The sequence below is a fragment of the Rhinoraja longicauda genome, chromosome 2, assembly GCF_053455715.1.
Source record: "Rhinoraja longicauda isolate Sanriku21f chromosome 2, sRhiLon1.1, whole genome shotgun sequence".
In the NCBI taxonomy this organism is placed as follows: domain Eukaryota; kingdom Metazoa; phylum Chordata; class Chondrichthyes; order Rajiformes; family Arhynchobatidae; genus Rhinoraja; species Rhinoraja longicauda.
In genome coordinates this window covers 111,638,454-111,662,772 of record NC_135954.1, presented here as the reverse complement: position 1 = coordinate 111,662,772, position 24,319 = coordinate 111,638,454, and the positions used below count along the sequence as shown (strand labels likewise).

General features: G+C 46.9%; 1 protein-coding gene across 2 annotated transcripts in view; it reads left to right on the top strand.

Moving 5' to 3' along the window:
• slc52a2 (solute carrier family 52 member 2) overlaps nt 1-23,175 on the top strand; it is a 28,660-nt gene extending 5,485 nt beyond the window's left edge. The window contains exons 2-5 of one of the 2 annotated variants that reach the window (XM_078425916.1): nt 14,437-14,574; nt 17,143-17,959; nt 21,343-21,466; nt 21,896-23,175. In XM_078425916.1, the coding sequence (XP_078282042.1) occupies nt 14,437-14,574; nt 17,143-17,959; nt 21,343-21,466; nt 21,896-22,108 (1,292 nt within the window). In that variant the 3' untranslated portion in view covers nt 22,109-23,175. Of the gene's footprint in view, nt 1-14,436; nt 14,575-17,142; nt 17,960-21,342; nt 21,471-21,895 lie in introns of both variants that reach the window. The other variant, XM_078425908.1, reaches the window with a different exon arrangement.
• The last annotated feature ends 1,144 nt before the right edge of the window (nt 23,176-24,319 follow it).

Sequence of the window (24,319 nt, the reverse complement as noted above, 5' to 3'; positions counted from 1 at the left end):
CCCCCAAGGTTCAGTTCTCGGCCCCCTCTTCTTCATCCTGTACCTGTTCCCCTTGGTCAATTAATCCGCCGTTATGGTCTCAAGTTCCACTGCTTCGCCGATGATATCCAGCTCCTCATCTCCACCAAGTCAATCTCCACCACCACACACTCTACCCTGACAAACTGCATCACTGAAATAAAATCGTGGCTTCAATTCAATTTCCTCAAACTCAACTGCGACAAATCTGAAATCATCATCATTGGACCAAAAACGCTCACCAAATCCACCCACAACACCCTCAATATTGATGGTTTCCCAGTATCCACCTCCCCTCACATCCGGAATCTTGGAATCATCTTTGATCAAACCCTCTCCTTCGACAAACACATCAAACACATCACCAAGACAGCCTTCTTCCACCTCAAAAACATCGCCCGTCTCCTTCCATCCCTCTCCTCCACAGCTGCAGAAACCCTCATCCACACCTTCATCACCTCCCATCTGGACTACTGCAACAGCCTCCTCTATGGTTCACCCTCAAAAATCATCAATAAACTCCAATACATCCAGAACTCCGCTGCCCGTCTACTCACCCACTCCCCGATCCGTGACCATATCACCCCCGTCCTTTACAAGCTCCACTGGCTCCCCATCCCCCAGAGAATCCAGTACAAAATCCTCCTCATGACCTACAAAGCCCTCCATAACCTGGCCCCATCCTACCTGACTGACCTCCTCCACAGACACACTCCAACCCGTACCCTCCGCTCTGCTGCTGCTAACCTCCTGTCCCCCCCCAATCCGGACCAAACTCAGATCCTGGGGGGACAGGGCTTTCTCCATCACTGCTCCCACACTCACTACCCCAAACCGTCAGAGACGACTCCTCACTCACCACATTCAAAACATCACTGAAGTCTCGCCTGTTCAGCACTGCCTTCAATCACTGACCGTCACCTCACCTTCTTTTTCCTTTTCTGTTCGTTTACTTATTTATCTATTTACTTTCTTTTCTATGTTTTAGTAAACCCTGTAAAGCATCTTTGAGTGTTTAGAAAAGCGCTATATAAATGTAATGCATTATTATTATTATTATTATTATGGGCAAATAGAATCAATTGGAAATGGGGAAAGAAGCAGTAATAGGGGGCTGGAGAGGAGAGTTGGAAATAAAGGAGCGAGAAAGCCTGGGCGGGTTAGAAGGCAGAGAGAATAGGACATAGGGGTGTGGGTTACCTTAAATTAAAAAAAATGAGTGTTAATACCATTGATTGTTGACTACTGAGCTGGAACATGAGGTGCTGTTCCTCTAGTTTGTGTTGGGCCTCACCGTGGCAGTGGCAAAGACTGAGGGCAGATGGGTCAGTGTGGGTTCGGGAAGGGGAGTTGAAATGGCTTGTATCTGGGTGCCCTAACTGGCCACAGCAGGTAGTCTGCCTGGGTAGTCTACAACCTATTGATATGAATGTTGAATTCTCCAATTTCAGGGAACCTGCGACACCTGTGCTCCTTTTGTAACAACAAGGAATTGCAGATTGGTGGTTTACCAAAAAAAAAAGACATAATGTTGGAACAATTCAGTGGGTCAGGCAGCATCTCTGGAGAACATGGATAGGTGTCGTTTCAAGTCATGACCCTGTATTCTTTTCTTTACTTGACCATCCTGGTTCCCTCCTAACCCTCTGTAACCCACTTTCCTTCCCCCCTCCATTGGTTCCATCAGCCCACCATCCTTCCTCATCTTGTTCCACTTGTCACCTTCCCTACTTACCAGATTGTGCGTCTGCAGCCTCTTGCCTGGTCTTGTCACCTTCCAGTATTATCACCACCTTCACCCTTCCATCCCTGCTCCCCGGTTGCATCTGCCAATCGTTCCCCACCTCGCCTGTTCTATCTAATGCTTACCGCCCCTCTCTCTCTCTCTCCTCACCCCTCTCTCTCATCTGTCATGATGCAGGGTGCCGACCAGAAATGTTGACAGATGCTGCCTGACCCGCTGTGTTTGAGTTTAGTTTATTGTCATGTGTACCGAGGTGCAGTGAAAAGCTTTGTTCCTCCAGTCTTCTTTTTTTTGCTCCAGATTATAGCATCTGCACACTCTCAGCTTTTTTAAAGAAAAGTAGATGTGATACTTCATATAACAACATATAACATATAACAACTACAGCATGGAAACAGGCCTGTCCGGCCCTACCAGTCCACGCCGACCATTCTCCCTGACCTAGTCTCATCTACCTGCACTCAGACCATAACCCTCTAATCCCCTCCTATCCATATACCTATCCAATTTACTCTTAAATAATAAAATCGAGCCAGCCTCCACCACTTCCACCGGAAGCCCATTCCATACAGCCACAACCCTCTGAGTAAAGAAGTTCCCCCTCATGTTACCCCTAAACCTTTGTCCCTCAATTCTGAAGCTATGTCCCCTTGTTGGAATCTTCCCCACTCTCAAAGGGAAAAGCCTACCCACGTCAACTCTGTCCGTCCCTCTCAAAATTTTAAAAACCTCTATCAAGTCCCCCCTCAACCTTCTACGCTCCAAAGAATAAAGACCCAACCTGTTCAACCTCTCTCTGTAGCCTAAGTGCTGAAACCCAGGCAACATTCTAGTAAATCTCCTCTGTACCCTCTCCATTTTGTCGACATCCTTCCTATAATTTGGCGACCAGAACTGCACACCATACTCCAGATTCGGCCTCACCAATGCCCTGTACAATTTTAACATTACATCCCAACTTCTATACTCGATGCTCTGATTTATAAAGGCAAGCATACCAAACGCCTTCTTCACCACCCTATCCACATGAGATTCCACCTTCAGGGAACAATGCACAGTTATTCCCAGATCCCTCTGTTCCACTGCATTCCTCAATTCCCTACCATTTACCCTGTACGTCCTATTTTGATTTGTCCTACCAAAATGCAGCACCTCACACTTATCAGCATTAAACTCCATCTGCCATCTTTCAGCCCACCCTTCCAAAAGGCCCAAGTCTCTCTGTAGACTTTGAAAATCTACCTCACTATCAACTACTCCACCTATCTTAGTATCATCTGCATATTTACTAATCCAATTTGCCACACCATCATCCAGATCATTAATGTAAATGACAAACAACAGTGGACCCAATACAGATCCTTGGGGTACTCCACTAGACACTGGCCTCCAACCTGACATACAATTGTCAACCGTTACCCTCTGGTATCTCCCATTCAGCCATTGTTGAATCCATCTTGCAACCTCACTATTAATACCCAACGATTTAACCTTCTTAATCAACCTTCCATGTGGAACCTTGTCAAATGCCTTACTGAAGTCCATATAGACAACATCCACAGCCTTGCCCTTATCAATTTCCCTGGTAACCTCTTCAAAACATTCAAGAAGATTAGTCAAACATGACCTTCCAGGCACAAATCCATGTTGACTGTTTCTAATCAGGCCTTGATTATCCAAATAATTATATATATTGTCCCTAAGTATCTTTTCCATTAATTTTCCCACCACAGACGTCAAACTAATAGGTCTATAATTGCTAGGTTTACTTTTAGAACCTTTTTTAAACAAAGGCACAACATGCGCAATGCGCCAATCTTCCGGCACCATCCCCGTTTCTAATGACGTTTGAAATATTTCCGTCATAGCCCCTGCTATTTCTGCACTAACTTCCCTCAATGTCCTAGGGAATATCCTATCAGGACCTGGAGACTTATCCTCTTTTATATTTTTCAAAAGTGTCCGTACCTCCTCTTCTTTAATCCTCATAATTTCCATCACTACTCTACTTGTTTCGCTTACCTCACATAATTCAATATCCTTCTCCTCGGTAAATACCGAAGAAAAGAAATTGTTTAATATCTCCCCCATTTCTTCCGGCTCAGCACATAGCTGTCCACTCTGACTCTCTAATGGACCAATTTTATCCCTCACTATCCTTTTGCTATTGACATATCTGTAGAACCCCTTGGGGTTTACTTTTACATTACTTGCCAAAGCAGCCTCATATCTTTTTTTCGCTTTTCTAATTTCCTTCTTAAGATTCCTTTTACATTCTTTATATTCCTCAAGAACCTCATTTACTCCCTGCCGCTTATATTCATTGTATATCTCCCTCTTTTTCCGAACCAAGTGTCCAATTTCCCTGGAAAACCACGGCTCTTTCAAATTATTATTCTTTCCTTTCCACCGAACAGGGACATAAAGACTCTGTACTCTCAAAATTTCACCTTTAAATATCCTCCATTTCTCTATTATATCCTTTTCATAAAACAAAAATTTCCATTTCACTCCTTTTAAATCCTTTCTCATCTCCTTAAAATTAGCCTTTCTCCAATCCAAAATCTCAACCCTTGGTCCAGATTTGACCGTCTCCATAATGATATTGAAACTAATGGCATTGTGATCACTAGACCCAAAGTGCTCCTCAACACATACCTCCGTCACCTGACCCATCTCATTTCCTAACAGGAGGTCCAACACTGCCCCTTCTCTGGTAGGCACCTCTACGTATTGCTGCAAAAAACTATCCTGCACACATTTTACAAACTCCAAACCATCCAGCCCTTTAACAGAATGTGATTCCCAGTCTATATACGGAAAATTGAAATCACCCACAATCACCACTCTGTGCTTACTACTAATATCTGCTATCTCCTTACATATTTGCTCTTCCAATTCTCGTTCCCTATTTGGCAGTCTATAATACACCCCTATAAGTGTTGCTAAACCTTTCTCATTTCTGAGTTCCACCCAAACAGCCTCCTTAATCGAGCCTTCTAGTCTGTCCTGCCAAAGCACTGCTGTGATATCCTCCCTGACAAGCAATGCAACACCCCCACCTCTTGCCCCTCCGATTCTATCACATCTGAAACAATGAAATCCTGGAATATTTAATTGCCAATCGCAACCCTCCTGCAACCATGTTTCACTGATCGCCACAACATCATACTTCCAGATGTCAATCCAGGCTCTAAGCTCATCCACCTTTCTTACAATGCTCCTAGCATTAAAATATACACATTTAAGGGACCCATCATTTCTTATTCTCAGTTTATTTCTTTTCCCTTCTTTCTCTCCTACATATTGGGTCTGAGTGTTTCCCTTTTCTGCCTCCTGCCTCACACACTGCCTATTAGCTATCTGTGTTTGAGTCCCTCCCCCCAACCGTACTAGTTTAAAGTCTCCGCAGTTATTTTAGCAAATCTCCCCGCCAGGATATTGGTTCCCCTCGGGTTCAGATGCAACCCGTCCTTTTTGTACAGGTCATACTTCCCCCAGAAGAGGTCCCAATGATCCAGAAACTTGAAACCCTGCTCCCTGCACCAGTTCCTCAGCCACGTATTTATCCTCCACCTCACTCCATTCCTATTCTCACTATCGCGTGGCACAGGCAGTAAGCCTGAGATTATTACTTTGGAAGTCCTTTTTTTAAACTCTCTTCCTAGCCCCCTAAATTCTCCTTTCAGGACCTCTTCCCTTATCCTACCTATATTGTTGGTACCTATATGTACCACGACCTCTGGCTCCTCTCCCTCCCCTTTCAGGATATCCTGGACACGCTCAGACACATCCCTGGCACCAGGGAGGCAAACCACCATCCGGGTCTCCCGACTGCATCCACAGAAACGCCTATCTGACCCCCTCACTATAGAGTCCCCTATTACTACCGCGCTCCTCTTCCTTTCCCTACCCTTCTGAGCAACAGGGCCGGACTCCTTGCCAGAGGCCCGGGCACCGTCGTTGCCCCCAGGTAGGCTGTCCGCCCCAACAGTACTTAAACAGGAGTACTTATTTCCAAGGGGTACAGCCACCGGGGTACTCCCTAGTCCCTGCCTCTGTTCCTTGCCCCCCCTAACAGTGACCCACTTGTCTACCTCCCGTGGTCTAGGAGTGACCACCTCTCTGTAACTCCTATCTATAACCTCCTCACTCTCCCTGATCAGACGGAGGTCATCAATCTGCCGCTCCAGGTTCCTAATACGGTCCCTTAGGAGCCCCATCTCGTCACACCTGGCGCAGATGTGGATGTCTGGAAGACTATCAGACTCCCAGATTCCCCACATCCGACACCCAGAACAAAAAACTGCCCTGGCACTCATACTCTCCAAACAAAGCCCCGTGCTCGGTTACTAAACCTACCGCCCGGCCGCTGCTCCAACCGCTCCAACCGCCCACCCAAAAGAACTGAGTGATCTCCTTCAACTCCAAATTGTTACTTGAGGATGTTTCTAGGGCCTAAAATGTAATACGGTGGCACCGTTTTGCAGCTGGGAGAGCTGCCGCCAGAGACCAGGGTTTAATGCTGACCTTAGCTGCTCTGTGTGTAGTTTGCATGTTCTCCCTGTGACCGCGTGGGTTTCCTCCCGGTCGGTGTACAGGTTTCCTCCCATGTCCCAACATGTGAGTTTGTAGGCTAATTGGCCTCTGTAAAGTCCTCTAATGTGTAGGAGTGGCCGAGAAAGCAGGATAGCATAGAACGTGGGTGATTGATGGTCAATGTGGATGGGAGGCTGAAGATCCTATTTCTGTGTTTTTTTTCAATTAATAGATGTTGCTTGAGAAATTGTGTAGGGAAAAAAAACTGCAGATGCTGGTTAAAATCAAAGGTAGACACAAAATGCTGGAAAATGCAAAATGCAGACTTCTGAAGAAGGATCTCGACCTGAAACGTCACCCATTCCTTCTCTCCAGAGATGCTGCCCGACCCGCTGAGTTACTCCAGCATTTTGAGTCCAGCTTCGCTTGAGAAACTAGTGTTTCTAGTATTTCAAGTCAAGTCAAGTTTATTTGTCACATACACATACACGATGTGCAGTGAAATGAAAGTGGCAATGCCTCGGATTGTGCAAAAAAAATTACAGTTACAGCATATAAATTAAAGTTAATACAGAGAAGACAAAATGTAGTCCCTGGAGTTATAAAAGTTAACAGTCCTGATGGCCTATGGGAAGAAACTCCGTCTCATCCTCTCTGTTTTCACAGCGTGACAGCGGAGGCGCTTGCCTGACTGTAGCAGCTGGAACAGTCTGTTGCTGGGGTGGCAGGGGTCCCTCATAATCTTGCTTGCTCTTGATCTACACCTCCTGATGTATAGGTCCTGCAGGGGGGCGAGTGTAGTTCCCATGGTGCATTCTGCCGAACGCACTACTCTCTGCAGGGCCTTCCTGTCCTGGGCAGAGCTGTTCCCAAACCAGACTGATGTTGCTGGACAGGATGCTCTCTACAGCCCCAGAGTAGAAGCATTGAAGGATCCTCAGAGACACTCTGAATTTCCTCAGCTGTCTAAGGTGGTAGAGGCGCTGATATATTGCAGTTTTAGCATTTATTTTTGTCACTTGGATGAAAGAACTGAGTTTTCAAAAGCTACATCTGCTAATGATAATTCCAATTAGGTTAGCATTGAGTTAAGACTGAGTGAGTAAAAAGTTGGTAGATAAAATCTAATGCTGCAGGTGTAGTCCCAATCTCCCAGTTTACCTCGTTGTAGTTCTTGCACTTTTTTTACTTCCACTTTCTGGGAAACTATAATGCTCTAATGCTGTAAGATTCTATTCTGCACACTGGTTATGTTTCTATTTGTACTCCCTGTTGTGTATGGCATGTTTGTACTCTTATTGCATGATTTGATGGATATCATACAGTTTATTCCGCTGTATCTCCTTGCACGTTTAAAAGGCAAGAATACAGAATGGTATGGTTCTGGGGATCTGGGGACCTAGATCTGTGTTTTTTTAAATTTAGTGGGTTGCCATGAAGATGTAGCAAGTAACTAAGAACTTGGATTAAACAAAGTAATTAAGAAGTCTCTCTTTGATTTAAACCAGCATCTGCAGTTCCTTCCTACATGAGTAACGAAGAACATTGGCCTTCAACAGCAGGGGATAAAATGTGGAAAAACAGGAAGTATTGATGCAACTTTAGAGGGCGCTGGTGTGACATCACCCGGAGAACTCTGTAGAGAAGATAGACACAAAAAGCTGGAGTAACTCAGCAGGTCAAACAGTATCTCTGGAGAAAAGGAATAAGTGACATTTCGGGTCAAGACCCTTCTTCAGGCTGAGAGTCAATGGAAGGGGAAATGGTACAGTTTTGCTCACCAGGTTTCAGGAAGAATATACAATTAGTTCTGCTGTAAAGTGATAGGTGGTTTCCTAAGAAACCTCATTGTAGAACAGCACATTTATAAAAACATTTGTGTCAATGGAGAAAAGGAGTTTACGGGCGGGAGAGTTTCAGACTTGTAATCATAATCTTTATCATAATCATACTTTGTTAGCAAGTATATTTTGCAACCTACGAGGAATTTCATTTGCCATACAGACATCATCATACCAATAAAAAGCAACAGAACACACAAAATACGTTTTAACATGAACATCCACCACAGTGACTCCTCTGCATTCCTCACTGGAAGGCGAAAAAAAGTTCAATCTCTCCCTTCTTTGTCCTCCAGCGGTCGGGGGCCTCTAACCTTCCGTTGACGGGATGATCTTACTCCCGTAGCCGGTGGCGGGTCTTCCTCGTCGGGGCGATCAAGCTCCGGCATCGGGGCGGAGGGGTCTCAGCTCCCCCGCGCCGGGCGATCTACCCCAGGTCGGGAATTGGCGAACGTCGTGCGGCTTTTGGAGCTTCCCGACGTCGGTCTCAACCCATTCAGAATAAAAGGATGTACTTTTAGGAAGGACTAGACCAAGTGGGCCCGTTGGGCCCGTTCCTCATAGGGTTTCCATTGCGACCTGGGGAAATCGGGTTTTGTCTTTAAAATAAATTGTCTTTAAAAAAATTAAATGAATCTCAATGGGGGTAGAGGGGGGTGACGAGGGGGGAATGGGGTGGGGGAGGGGAAAGGGGAGAGGGAGCCACTAATACCGTCCTGTCAGCGGCCATCTTCTTTCTCCTTCACTGTGGTGCTGTGCTCCTCCAGAGGAGGGGGAGGGGGAGCGCAATTAAAGGCGGTACAGGGACGTACGTTTAGAAAGGATATATGAGGAATTTCTTTTGTCAGAGGGTGGCGAATCTGGCATTTATTGCCACAGAAGGCTGTGGAGGCCAAGTTCATGGATATTTTTAAGGTGGAGATTGATAGATTCTTGTTCAGTACAGATGTCCGGGGTTTGGGGAGAAGGCAGGAGAATGGGGTTGTGAAGGAAAGATGAATCAGCCACGTTTGAATGGCGGAATGGGTTTGATGGGCCGAATGGCATTATTCGGCTCCTGTGACATGAACAATAACAAAGTTATTTATTCAGCTGGATTTTCAAACATTGAGGCCTTTTTTAATAGCAATAAGTTTATTTTGTTACTGCAAACCTTCAGCAGCCTGTGTATTACGTTATTTAACAGGGTTTTATCGCATAAATGACAATAGAAGTGATTTCAATTGCCTCCCAAGGTGAAACTGACAGACTGTTCTCGGAAGACCATAGTGTCTGATTACTGCAGGCAGGTTTACCTGGAAACAGTTTTTCCGCCTAATATTGTTTAAATCCAAGGCAGCTTTTTTCTGCTTGTCATTTTTCAAAGTAACTTCTCTAGTTCCCGATTGAAATTGTATTCAATAAGGCGTGAGAAATGCAAACAGTGTTCTCTTATTCATTCTTCTCATTATATCCAATTCATGTTATGGAAACAGGAATTGTAACAGAACTGCCTGTATGTGAATGGATACAATATAGTGATAGTTCAGTGGGGTGATCGCTTGGATAAAGTAGTTGTTGTAGGAGGAGAAGCTGAACCTAAACTTGCTTTGGAGTTTAGAGGAAAGGGATGATTTTGTTGGAACATTGAGGATTGACAGAGTAGATGCTGAGTGTTTCCCATTGAGTGGGGAGAGTGCAGAAGTAAGGGTGTAGTTTTAACATTAGCGTCTGTTATTTCAGGTGCAAGGTTGTTTGGAAGATTGTATATCTTTGGAACTGCTTCCCTGAGAGTTGATCAGAAACATAGCGTACAAGATAGACACGAAATGCTGGAGTAACTCAGCGGGTCAGGCAGCATCTCGGGAGAGAAGGAATGGGTGAAGTTTTGGGTCGAGACTGCAGGGTCTCGACCCGAAACGTCACCCATTCCTTCTCTCCCGAGATGCTGCCTGACCCGCTGAGTTACTCCAGCATTTCGTGTCTACCTTCGATTCAAACCGGCATCTGCAGGTTTTTTCCTACACCATAGTGTACAAAATTGATTATGAAAGAGGTAACTCGGGTGATATTAGATTTCTTGCTTGCATTCTTTGGAAATTCAATAGATTCAAGAATAGAGCGTCGCAGTGCTGTTGCTAGAGCTGCCACATTGTGGCTCCAACCGAGAACAGTAAGGCACAAGAACAGGCCCTTTGGCCCACAATGCCCACACCAACCAAGTTGGCATCTTGCGAAAGGCCCATTTGCTTGCCTTTGGCCCACATTCCTTAAAACCATTCCTATCCGTATCTGTCATTGTCTTTTGAAAATCTTAATTGTATCGGCTTCTGCTGCTTCCTTTAGCAATTGGAAAATATTCAAGGTGGCAAGAAGTGTGGGAGTGGTGTTGAGGCCAAGATCACATTAGTCATGATCTATTTGGATGAACTGCACCTATTATTTTAGGTGGGATGGGAGTGGTAACTCTTGTCAAAGCTCGGATGGACGAGACAGGTTGAATAGGCTGGACTGGAATGATGCTTCACAACATGGTAGAAATCTCCACTGCTGCTCGGCTGAGGATATAGGATCTTGTGCAGAGGAGATTAACTGGGCCCGGTGTTCAGCACGGATATTGGGCCTGTTTCAGCACTGTACTATTGTTCTATGTTGTACGATCACCGTAAAAATTCATTACGAAGCTTAAAGCCAACAGGTTTCTCAAGTAATATTGAGCAATAGTGGCAGCTGGCTGGTGGCTTCTGGTTACTGTAAGTTGATGAGTCATGTAGGTTAGAACAGTGTGATGCAATATGGGCATTCCCTTCACCCACTGACCAGGACAAAGAACCAACAAGTACTCTATCGCACAGAGCCAGGAGTTTAAACAGTTCCAAAATATATTGGGGGGGAGATGAGAGAGAGGGTTTGAAAGGAAACTAGATGACCCCTGGACCTGTTGGGTACCTGTTGTTACTAAAGGTTCTTTAGTAACTTGTCAGTTTCGTTGTTGAACTAAATTAAGGCACATGTTGCAATCAAAAGCGCTTTGACAATTGGTTGGGCAGAAAGCAGCCAAAACAGTACACAATAGCGCAACAATTTGAACGAAACACGACCCGTGGACCTGTTGGGTTCCCGTTGTGACAGCGATTGATGATAAAAAGACACACAATTTTAATATTATTGAGTGGTCAAAGGATGTGGGCAAATGGGATTGGTGTAGATGGGTGGTTTTTGGCAAGGATGTGATGGGCCAAAGGGCTCGCTTCAGTGATGTTGGATTTGCTTCTCAATGGGAGAAGTGCTGCCTTGTGGCTCCAACATAGAACAGTACAGCATAGTACAGGATAGTGCAGGAACAGGCCCTTCGGCCCACAATATATGCTGAACATGATGCCAGTTGAACGTATCTCCTCTGCCTGCACATGATCCATACTCCTCCATTCCCTGCAGACCCATGTGCCTATCTAAACGTCTCTTAAATGCCGCTATTGTATCAATAGTCAATAGTTCAACAATAAGACCAATAAGAATAATCAATAAAAATGCAATAACACATACAATCATAAACTAACACCAAACAAAAGAAACATCTATCACAGTGAGTCTCCTCCAGTCCCTCCTCACTGTGATGGAAGGCCAGAATGTCTTTCTCTCTCAGCCTCCACCACCATTTCTAACAGTGCGTTCCAGGCACCCACCACTCCGTAATTTAAAAATAAACTTGCCCACAAGTCAACTTTAAACGGTCACTTTCTCACCTTCAGTCTATGCGCTCAAGACCTTGAAATTTCTACCCGGAGAAAGCGTTTCTGATTGTCTACCCCATCTATACCTTTTAATTTTATACACCCATCAGGTCTCCCCTCAACCTCCCGTTCTAGAGAAAACTATCCATATTTGTCCAACTCTCCTTATAGTTAATACCTTCTGGTAAATGTCTTCTACACCCTCCACAAAGCCTCCATATCCTTCCTCTAATGGGGCAACCAGAACTGCATACAATATTCCAAAGTCTTCAGTCTGAAGAAGGGTCTCAACCCGAAACGTGAGGTTTAGTTTGGAGATACAGCATAGATATTTTGGCCCCCTGATTCCACGTCGACCATCGATCGCTCATTCTATGTTATCTAATTTTTGTATCTAGTTCTATGTTTAGCTTAGAGAAGGGGAGTTGGGGGGGAGGGGGGGTGAACTATTGAAAAGGACCTCTGTCCTTGTACACAAATCACAAGCAGAGAACAACCAATTATTGCCAAAGAAGGCAGTGGAGGCCAATTCACTGAATGTTTTCAAGAGAGAGTTAGATTTAGACGTTAGGGCTAAAGGAATCAAGGGATGTGGGGGGGAAAAGTAGGAACGGGGTACTGATTTTAGATGATCAACCATGATCATAATGAATGGCAGTGGTGGCTCAAAGGGCCGAATGGCTTACTCCTGCACCTATTTTTCTATGTTTCTAATTAGAGAGACAAGTGTGTTTTTTTAACCCTTCTGGCATGAAGACTTAACTGCAAAATGGCACAATTAGAATGTAGGGACAAGGAACTGCAGATACCGGAATCTTGCATAGAACACAAAGTACTGGAGTAACTCAGCATCTGTGGAGGACATGGATGGGTGATGTTTTGGGTCGGGACCCTCCTTCATTCGGGAGTGTTGCTGTGTGGAGTTCTGGTCTTCTGCAATGCAAGGAGTGCAGCAGAAGATTCAGCAGATCCATCCCTGAGGTTTGGCGGGAGGAGTTGTGCCGGTGTTATTCTACGGGGTGATTGTGCAGACCTGGGGCGAAGAGTTGGAAAGAGGATGATCTCATTGAAAAGTGCAAAATTCTAACGGGGCTTGGCTGGCAGATACAGGGATGGGGTTTCATGTCCAGTGCCAGGGGACATTCAAGGCAGGTCATGGAAACTTCTTCATACAAAGGGTTGCGAATGCTGGGAAATCTCAGACCAAGAGGTCTGTGGAGCCCATCCTTAACAATTGTGGCCAACTCCCTTGTGGCCTAGGAGGTGTGTAAATCACAAAGTATTTCTCATAGTGGTGAGAGAGTGGTAGGTGCCTGAAATGCACTGCCAGGGGTGGTGGTGGAGGCAGATACGATAATGGCGTCTGAGGTTTTTAGATAGACACGTGGATATGCAGGGAATAGAGGGATATGGATCACATTTAGGCAGAGGAGGTTACTTTAACTTTACTTGAGTTGGATAGAGCTCTTAGGGCCAATGGAATCAAGGGATATGGAGAGAAAGCAGGAATGGGGTACTGATTGTGGATGATCAGCCATGATCACATTGAATGGCGGTATCGGCTCTAAGGGCCGAATGGCCTCCTCCTGCACCTATTGTCTATGTATCTATGTTTCTATATAATGCTGTCATATTCAGCACGGACATTATGGGCTGATAGTTGCTTTGTTGTACTGTTAAGAAAATAAAGGCTGATTCTATCTAGTTGGTTCTCACCAATGAATGATTAAATGCCTTTTAAGTCGGGTACTGTGCCACTTTCTCCCACAAGGGGGTAGTGTGCTTATTGTTTTGTGCTCTTTCACCCAAGTGATTTATTAGGATGTTGTTAGGACTGTGGCCCGAAGAATAAGCACTGTGGCCTGAGCAAAAGGGAGAGGTTGAGCAGGCCACAGTTCTGTGAAGTGCAGGAGACTGAGGGATGATCTTCTGGAAGTGTATAAAATCACGAGTGGAATAAATAAGGTGAATGCACAGTGTCTTTCATCCGGGAAGGAGATTCAAAAACCAGAGGACAAATGAAAGGGGAAAGATTTATTAATAGGAATCTGAGGAGAAACCTTTTTCAGAAGGCAGTGGTTATGGAATTAATTGCCAATGGTAATGGTTGAGGTGGATATTGTAATGTTGAAAGACTTTTTATTTCAAAAATAAACTTTGTTCCGAATAAAAAAATGTGTACAAAACAAAAACTGCACACAAAACCTCAGATATTCTCAGTGTCAATTCCCTTATTTGAGGTTTAAGGTCCTCACTGGACTCTGCCCCTCAATGCCCAGCAGCGGAAGGACCCTAATTTTGAACAGTTGCATGGATGGGAAAGATTCAAAGGGGGGTTGTGGGATAGGCATAGGCACGTGGGATTAACTTGGATGAGACAACAAATTCAGCATGGACAAGTTGGGCTGAAGGGCCAGTTTCTGCGCTGTATGACTTGGTGACTTCTTTTTGGAAAAGTTAACCTTTGAGATTTGACCATTTGCCCAGACTGGGTGTTGGGGACGGGACGCCTCCGAACCCTCCCGTCATAGCAGAGGCGAGTGTGTTGATCACGTGCTGGAGAAGTTCTTTCTCTCCCCAGATCTAACCAAGATGGCCGTGGTTGTGCGGAGCTCCCTCTTCACCCACCTGCTGGTGGCCTTGTTTGGAATGGGCTCCTGGCTGGCAGTGAACGCCTTGTGGGTGGAGCTTCCCGTGGTGACAAAGAGCCTGCCCGAAGGTGAGTGTCGGGGATGGCTGTTCGTGTCCACCTGTTCCCTCCTCGATCCACAGTCCTGCTCACTTCAGGGCTGCTAATTGATCTTCAGGGCTTTCTGCAACTCGGTGACCTCTCCAGAAGCAGATGATATCCCCACTGTTACATAGAAACATAGAAAATTGTTGCAGGAGGAGGCCATTTGGCCCTTTGAGCCAGCACCGCCATTCATTGTGATCATGGCCGATCATCCACAAGCAGTAACCCGTGCCTGCCTTCTCCCCATATCCCCTGACTCTGCTAGCCCCGAGAGCTCTATCTAACTCAATCGTCGTTGTTTATCATCTCTTTTCAATTAGGCTTGTGGTGGAAAAGTGGACGTAAAATCCTTATCTAAATCAACTGACACCGTCATTGCGCTGTCTAATTGAGCACATGCGATTAATATTTAGAGCAGCGGTCCTTAACCTTTTTGGCCCCACGACCCCATCAGACATTCTTGGTCAGTACCGTGACCCCCGAAACAAAAATTGAAAAAAAAATCAATAGACAATAGATGCAGGAGGAGGCCATTCGGCCCTTCGAGCCAGCACCGCCATTCAATGTGATCATGGCTGATCATTCTCAATCAGTACCCTGTTCCTGCCTTCTCCCCATACCCCCTGACTCCGCTATCCTTAAGAGCTCTATCTAGCTCTCTCTTGAATGCATTCGTAGAATTGGCCTCCACTGCCTTCTGAGGCAGAGAATTCCACAGATTTACAACTATCTGACTGAAAAAGTTTTTCCTCATCTCCGTTCTAAATGGCCTACCCCTTATTCTTAAACTGTGGCCCCTGGTTCTGGACTTCCCCCAACATTGGGTACATGTTTCCTGCCTCTAACGTGTCCAACCCCTTAATAATCTTATATGTTTCGATAAGATCCCCTCTCATCCTTCTAAATTCCAGTGTATACAAGCCTAGTCGCTCCAGTCTTTCAACATATGACAGCCCGATTTATGAAAACATGTCTGCCAATACTCAGTCAATGGGATGGGATAATTTCATTTATGGCCCCTTCATGACCCCCAGAAAAACCCCAAACGATCCCCATGAGGTGTCATGACCCCCAGGTTAAGAACCGCTGCTTTAGAGTAACCAGCTTGTGGTTTAGGGTTGGCTCACACTCTGGCTCCAACTCTACATCTGTTTTAGATGTTAGTTCAGTTCCCCCTCTCACAAATCGCAAGAAAGGGACAGTCAACCCATCGTTTAGAAACAAGGAACTGCAGATACTGGTTTACAAAACAAGGCACTAAGTGTTGGAGTAACTCAGCAGGTCAGGCAGCATCCCTGGTGAACACGGGTAGATGACGTTTCAGGTCAGGATCAGTCTGAAGAAGGGTCCTGACCCTAAACGTCACCAACCCATGTTCTCCAAGGATGCTGCCTGACCTGCTGAGTTACTCCCAACGCTTTCTTTTTTTCTTGGCCCATTGCTTCTGAGCTGTGTGTGTAGTCCCTGGTGCGGCTCGGCTGCGGGACTTAACATCGCCCGGTGCGGCTCGACCACGGGACTTAGCTGCGCAAGGCTTGGTCGCGGGCCTTTCATCGCCCGGTTCGGCCGCGGGACGTTTCAGCGCCCGGTGCGGGGACTGTGCGGGTCGGTCGGGGACGAGCTGTCTGTCCGTGGGCGTGGGGAAGAGAGTGGAAGTTTTGTTGCCTCCATCACAGTGAGGGGGTGTTTGGAGTCACTGTGATGGACGTTTGTGTTGGGGTTATGTGTCTTGTGTTCTTTTTTTTTCTATGACTGCTATGTAGTTTCGTTCGGTACTTCGGTACCGAACGACAAATAAAGCTCTGTTATACCTGTTATACCTGTTATTGTTGTGCAGACAATAGACTATAGAACAGTACAGCACGGGAACAAGCCCTTTGGCCACTATGTCTGTGCTGAACATGATGCCAAGTTAAATAAATCTCCTCTGCCTTCACATGATCCATATTCCCCATTCCCTGCATATCCATGGGCCTATTTAAAAGCATCTTAGAAGTGCTGTTGTACCTGCCTCCTCCAATGTGTTCCAGGCACCCTGCAACCTCTGTTTTAAAAAAAGTTGCCCTAACCTCAACTCCTAACCTTTACCCTTCTAACCTTAAAGTTATGTCCTCTCGTCTTTCACATTTACACCCTGGGGAAAAAGGGTCTAACTGTCTATCCTAACTATGCCTCTCATAATTTTATACACTTCCATTAGGTCTCACGTCAACCTCTGTGCAGAGAAAACAGTCCAACTTTCTCCAACTTCTCGTAGCTAATACCCTCTAATCTGGCAGAACCCTGATGAATCTCTTTTACGCCCGTACTAAAGCCACCACAACCTTCCTGCTGATAGGGTGACCAGAACTTCGCACACTGCACCAAATTTGGCCAGACCAAAGCTGCAACGTGGCTTCCTGCACTTGTTCTCATTGCCCTGACCAATGAAGGCAAACTTGCCATGCGTTTTTGTCCTCGGTAGCTCAGCCGAGACTCTGAGCCTGGCCGGTTCCTTGGAGTGGGACCTGTTTTCCAACTGTAATGCTGCTCTGCTTCTGTCTCTTCCCCCAGGGTGGAGTTTGCCGGCTTACCTGACTGTGCTGATCGCTATGTCCAACATCGGCCCCCTCGTTGTCACCCTGGCCCACAGGTTCTCCCCGACTCTGCTGAACGAGCGTTGCGTCATCTACTTCATCCAGACGGTGGGCGCGCTGTCCTCGATCGCCCTGGCCCTGAGCTGGGACCGGACGGTGGTCGTTGGTGGGGTGCAGCGTAGCGTTGCCTTCCTGACCTTGACCTTCATCCTGGCTGCCGTTTGCTGCACCTCCAACGTCACCTTCCTGCCCTTCATGTTCCACCTGCCCTCCAGGTTCATCAGGTCCTTCTTCGTGGGCCAGGGTCTGGGCGCCCTGGTGCCCAGCCTCGCCGCCCTGGTGCAAGGAGTCAGCCAGCTGGAGTGTCGCAACGTCACGGACACCAGCGGCTCCCACTCTCTCCAGCCGCACTACCTGCAAGAGATCTTCACGGCCAGCGCCTTCTTCTGGCTCCTGGCCTTCCTGATGTGTGTCTCCCTGCTCTCCTTCTTCGCCCTGAACTGGCGGGCGGCCAGGAGCAGTGCGCCGCGGGAGCAGGGCACGGGCGAAGAGTCGCGCCACCTCTCGGCCGAGGCAGAGGCGGCCCCCAAACCCCCCTCGCCGTTCTACAACCCCCGCACCATCTACCTGCTCATCTTGCTGGCCGTCTCCAATGCCTTGACCAACGGTGTGCTGCCCTCCATCCAGACCTACTCCTGCCTTCCCTATGGCAGCACCACCTTCCACTTGGCAGTCGTGCTCGGCAACCTGGCCAACCCTTTGGCTTGCTTCATCACCATGTTTGCCCTCTGGAGGTGAGAACAGTTTAAGAGTAAACATGCAGGTACAGCAGGCAGTGAAGAAAGCTAATGTCACGTTGGCCTTCGTAACGAGAGGATTTGAGTGTAGGAGTAAAGAGGTCCTTCTGCAGTTGTACAGGGCCCTGGTGAGACCACATCTGGGGTATTGTGTGCAGTTTTAGGCTCCCAATTTGAGGAAGGACATCCTTGCTATTGAGGCAGTGCAGCGTAGTTTCACCAGGTTAATCCCTGGGATGGCGGAACTGTCATATGAGGAAAGTTTGGAAAGACTGGGCTTGTATTCACTGGAATTTAGAGGGATGAGAGGGGATCTTATAGGAGCGTATAAAATTATAAAAGGACTGGACAAGCTAGATGCAGGAAAAATGTTCCCAATGTTGGAGTCCAGAATCAGGGGCCACAGTCTAAGAATAAAGGGGAGGCCATTTAAAACTGAGATGAGAAAAAAAACTGCTTCACCCAGAGAGTTGTGAATTTGTGGAATTCTCTGCTACAGAAGGCAGTGGAGGCCAATTCACCGGATGAATTTAAAAGAGAGTTAGATAGAGCTCTAGGAGCTTGTGGAATCAAGGGATATGGGGAGAAGGCAGGCACGGGTTACTGATAGTAGATGATCAGCCATGACTACAATGAATGGCAGTGCTGGCTGGAGGGGCCGAAGGGCCTGCTCCTGCACCTATTTTCTATGTTTACCTGCCCTGTTCCCTTCCCCGGCTTCGCGTTCCCCACCTCCTCCCTCCTTATCTCACGCTTTTTGTCATCTTCCCATCTTTGTCCACCCTTCCGCCAATCTCATCTCCTCCCCCATCCCTTGCCTGTATCCACCTGTCACCTGCCTGCAGACGCAAGGAACTGCAGATGTTGGTTTATATATTTTTTTAAAAGACAAAGTGCTGGAATATCTCAGCGGGTTAGACAGTCTCTCTGGAGTGCATGGATAGGTGACGTTTCAGTGCGAGATCCTTCAGAACACACCTGCAGAACAGTTCTGACCCGAAACGCCACCTATCCATGTTCTCCAGAGATGCTGTCTGACCCGCTGAGTTACTCCAGCACTTTGTGTATTTTCCTGCCCCAGTTATTGTTCAGTTCATTGAATGTTAATCTCCAGGCCTCCATGACATCCCGCCCTGTGCTCATCGGAAAATGCCATCGTGCCTCATCCCCCTGCTAGCCCAGTTGAAAGTGCGGTTCAGATATTGCTGACTCCATGTTCTTTATTCTCCCTTTTGCCCAATTTCCTTTGAACACTCCTTAATGGCATGGTGGCGCAACGGTAGAGTTGCTGTCTTGCAGCGAATGCAGTGCTGGAGACCTGGGTTCGATCTCAACTACGGGTGCTGTCTGTACGGAGTTTGTACGTTCTCCCCGTGACCTGCGTGGGTTTTCTCCGAGATCTTCGGTTTTCTCCCACACTCCAAAGACGTACAGGTTTGGTAAATGGCTTGGTAAATGTAAAAATTGGCCCTGGTGTGTTTAGGATAGTGTTAATGTGCGGGGATCGCTGGTCGGCGTGGACCCGGTAGACCGAAAGGGCCTGTTTCCGCGCAGTACCTCTAAACTAAACAAAACACTGCCATTGAGTTTTCATTGAGGGTTAGTGCACCAGTTGGCACGTTTCGAATTATCGAGTTGCCTCGGGAAAGCAACCAACACCAGCAAGGACCACTCACCCCCCCCCCCCCCCCCCAGTCATTCCCTCTTCTCCCCTCTCCCTTCGGGCAGAAGATACAAAAGCTTAAAAACACACACCACCAGATTCAGGAACACCTTCTTCCATGCTGTTATCAGATTACTGAATGGCCATAGGCTTAGGGTGTAGTCCTGATCTCCCAACCTACTTCATTGCAGCCCCAGCACTTTTTTTAATCTGCATTTTCTCTGTAACTAACACTGTAACACTATATTCTGCACTGTGGTATGTTTAGTTTTCCACTTCCTGTTGTACTTGTGCATGGCTTGATTGTACTAGTGTATAGTATGATTTGAATGGATAGAACAGTTTTTCATATGACAATAGTAAAACAGTACCAATACTACCCTTGGAAATGGTTAATCCCTCTTTAAATTCTCCTTGGGAAGAACATTTGGCTGCTCTGATCTGTACTATTATTCGTGTCATCCCTGATATCCATTTAAACCCTTCATTGAGCCATTGATTCCCCAGTACAGACCTTGCCACTTGGTCTCCAAGCTGCTTATTAATGGAGCATCTTGCTTTGCTTTAATTTAGAGGTACAGCGTGGAAATAGGCCCTTCAGCCCACCGAGCCCACACTTACCAGCAATCACCCTATACACTAACCTACATACACTAGGGACAATGTTTATAATTACAGAAGCCAATTACCCAACAAACCTGTACGTCTTTGGAGTGTGGGAGGAAACCAGAGCACCTGGACAAAACGCACTCTGTCAAAGGGAGAACGTACAAACTCTACACACAACACCCATCGGTTGGATCGATCCTGAGTTTCTTGCGTTGTAAGGCAGCAACTGTACTGCTGGGTCACTGTGCTGCCCTGTGTATCCTTTTGCAAATCCCCTTTATTTTAGCAGAAATCTCAATGTAAATCAAATTTGGATCTGTAATCCCTTTTGCTAATCAAATGTCGTTACCCATGTGAGTGTTTAAGCAGTTTTTACACCACTTTCTGGTTCCTAAAAGGTGGAATGCTTTCAACTACCAATGGAGGGAGAGGTTGATGGGGAAGGAAAATAATATTGATTCATTTAATAGTTCCAGAGTAAGATGTGGAAGGTTATGTTGATGGCACAGTGAGGGGGTGTTTGGAGTCACTGTGATGGATGTTTGTGTTGGGGTCGTGTGTCCTGTGTTCTTTTCTGTGACTGCTGAAATTTCGTTCGGTGTTGTGCCGAATGACAATAAAGTTTTGTTATGTTATGTTATGTTATGTAACTAATACACCCAGGAGTCAAGGAGATTAGAGAGTGGTGGACACTCGATCTGTAACAGGCGCTGCCTCAAAGAGGCAGCCAATATCATCAAAGACTTTCACCGCCCTGGCCACGCTCTCATTTCACTGCTACCGTTTGGAGTAAGGGACAGGGGACTGAGAACTGTAACATGCAGGTTTAAGATCAGCTTCTTTCCAACAACCAGCAGGCTCTTAAAGACTACACGACGCTAACCACAAGAAACCATGAGTTTTTATGGACTGTGGTTGCCATTATAATAATTTTCTTAAATTCAATCTGTGTGCAGAATGCTTACAGGTACTGCAAGCTTGAGTTTCATTGTTCCATTGTTGGTTCATTGGCAGTTAAGCACTCTTGACTTGCCTGTTGAGTGTTGGGCTGCATGACTTGTTTAAGTCCTGTTTAAATGCATTAAAACGTGCATTTTATTGTGCACAGATCGAGTGTTGGGCTGAGTATACTGGCGTTGCTGGGGGTGCTGTTTGGAGCCTACATTCTGACGCTGGCAGCCTTCAGTCCATGCCCTCCGCTGTTGGGGAAGTCAGCGGGCATTGCTTTAGTGGTAGGTACGGTGTGCTCTCTCTCACGTGGGTTTGAACTAGCCGCGACTGCTCGGCCCTGGCCTCCACTGGGCTTGCCGCAGTTGTTTGGTTTGGAAGTACAGCACGAAAACAGGCCCTTCGCCCCACCAAGTCCACGCTGACCATTAATGATCTGTCCACACAAGCTCTATGTTATTCCACTTCCCAGTGGAGTTTTGGAAGGGGGTGGGGTGGGTGTGGTAGAGTGAGCGCTGATGGGGCGGGAGAGGGGCAGGGCAGATGGGGAAGCTGGTGGGGGGGGGGTGTGGTGTGTGAGCGATTGGGAGGGTGTGGGATTGACGCGATGGGGGTGGGATGTGAGCGGTTGGGGGGGTGGGGGATTGACGCGATGGAATGGGATTGATGAGATAGCTTCCGGTCCTCTGGCTGATGTATTTCCCTCCTTGCAGGTGATTGCGTGGATGGTGTTCACGGGCCTGTTCTCCTACGTGAAGGTGGTGATCAGCAGCATCCTGCACGAGGCCGGCCACCTCGCCCTGGTGTGGTGCGGGATTGCCATCCAGGTGGGCTCACTGCTGGGAGCGCTGATGATGTTCCCGCTGGTCAGTGTCTACCACCTCTTCACCTCCGGCCAGCCCTGTGTGGATACCTGCAGCCACTGACCTTGCACTGAGCAACTGGGACATTAACCCTGCCGGGATCAACTGTGACAATGGCGTCAGAGCACCACCGATAACCTGGAGACTGCACTCCTGGGGGAAATGCATTTGTTTCTTTTGCTTTGCCCCAGGTTCTTTCCTTCTGATATTTTTCTCCACCCACTTCCCAAACATGTTTTCTTTCGTCTGGCCTCGCTCTCTCTCTCTCTCTCTAGATCCATATTGTTGTCACTGTCTCCACATTCATTAATATTTTGCTCCGTTACTCAGTTGAGCAGGGTTTTGTCTTTCCCACTGGTAGATGGTGCACCCCTCTTTATTTTGACCACCGACACTGCAGGGACCTATTGATCAGTGTGGTGTGGTCGATTTTCTGGGGGCTGGAAGGAAATCACCCAAACATTGCAGGGAGTGCTTGATTTGAGGGCTGGGATGTAGTCCAGAGGGCAAAAGGGTGTGATGTGCCAACGTGAATGTTCCCCTTGGTAATAAGCTGGCCCTTGGTGCCCTGCTCTTTACACTTTGCCCAAGATTAACCTTCGCCTGTTGTAGGACAGGGCTGCTCTCCCTCCACATACTCTCTCTCTCAGCCTTGCGTACAAGGCTGGGGTCTGACTGCACTAAAATTAACCGGCTAACACTGGGTTCCCTCACAGAGACCTGAAAGAACTGATCGCCTGAGTATTTGTTCATCTCTACAGGAAGTATGGAACACATTTTTAAAACTTGAATAAACGTATTATTTCTCTAAATTGCCTTTGACTCTGCTTTGTAATACGATTATCCGCCCTCAAACAAACTCTGTTGGAGGAACTCTGGAAGCATCCATGGAGGGGATGGACAGATGACATTCCAGGCCTTGTCCCTTCAGTCTAGGTTCTGCATTCCCACCACAGATGCTGCCTGACCCACTGAATTCCTCCAGCACTTTGTGTTTTGCTCAAGATTATTTTTCCACCGGGTGGCGCCTGCAATGGCTGCCATGCCAACAGTCTGTCTTGTCCCTTCCTTCTTTGTTGTTTTTTAGTATGTGTTAAAATGTATGTTTTAGTGTTCTTTAGCTTGTATTATGTGGGGGGGTGGAGGAGGGGTTGGAGGAAACTATTTTAATCTCTTACCTTGACGGAGATGGATTTTTTTTTTTGACGTATAGTATCTCCGTCCGCGCTGTGGCCTCTGCTGGAGACCGACTTCAGGAGCTCCAACCGCGGGAACCTGCCGACTTTTAACATCGTGGAGCTCGTGGTCCCTGGTTAGAGATAGACTTTGGGAGCTGCAAGCGCTTCGACCGCCCAGACGCGGGGGCTTCGACCGCCCCGACGCTGGGAGAATAAAGAGGGAAGAAGATTGGACTGTATTGCCTTCCATCACAGTGAGGAATGTGCGGAATCCGCTGTGGTGGATGTTTATGTTAACGTTTATGTAGTTCTGTGTCTTGTTGGGGTTTTTTTTAGTATGGCTGTATGGTAATTCGAGTTTCACTACCTTAATTGGTACACATGACAATAAACTGACGTTTGATCCTAGAGTTCCTTGTGTCTCCATCTGTTCTCAAAGACAGGAATTGAGGGAGGTGCTTGGTTATGGTGCTGTCTTGCCTTTAGTGCCTTTAGTTTAATTTATTGTCACGTGTACCGAGGTACAGTGTAGAGCTTTTGTTGCATGTTATCCAGTCAGCGGAAAGACAGTACGTGATCACAATCGATCCATTTACAGCATATGGACACATGATAAGGGAATAACATATAGCACAAGATATAGCCAGTGATCAAGGGTAGTCCGAGGGTCACCAAAGAGGTAGACAATAGACAATAGACAATAGGTGCAGGAGTAGGCCATTCAGCCCTTCGAACCAGCACCGCCATTCAATGCGATCATGGCTGATCACTCTCAATCAGTACCCCGTTCCTGCCTTCTCCCCATACCCCCTCACTCCGCTATCCTTAAGAGCTCTATCCAGCTCTCTCTTGAAAGCATCCAACGAACTGGCCTCCACTGCCTTCTGAGGCAGAGAATTCCACACCTTCACCACCCTCTGACTGAAAAAGTTCTTCCTCATCTCCGTTCTAAATGGCCTACCCCTTATTCTTAAACTGTGGCCCCTTGTTCTGGACTCCCCCAACATTGGGAACATGTTATCTGCCTCTAATGTGTCCAATCCCCTAATTATCTTGTATGTTTCAATAAGATCCCCCCTCATCCTTCTAAATTCCA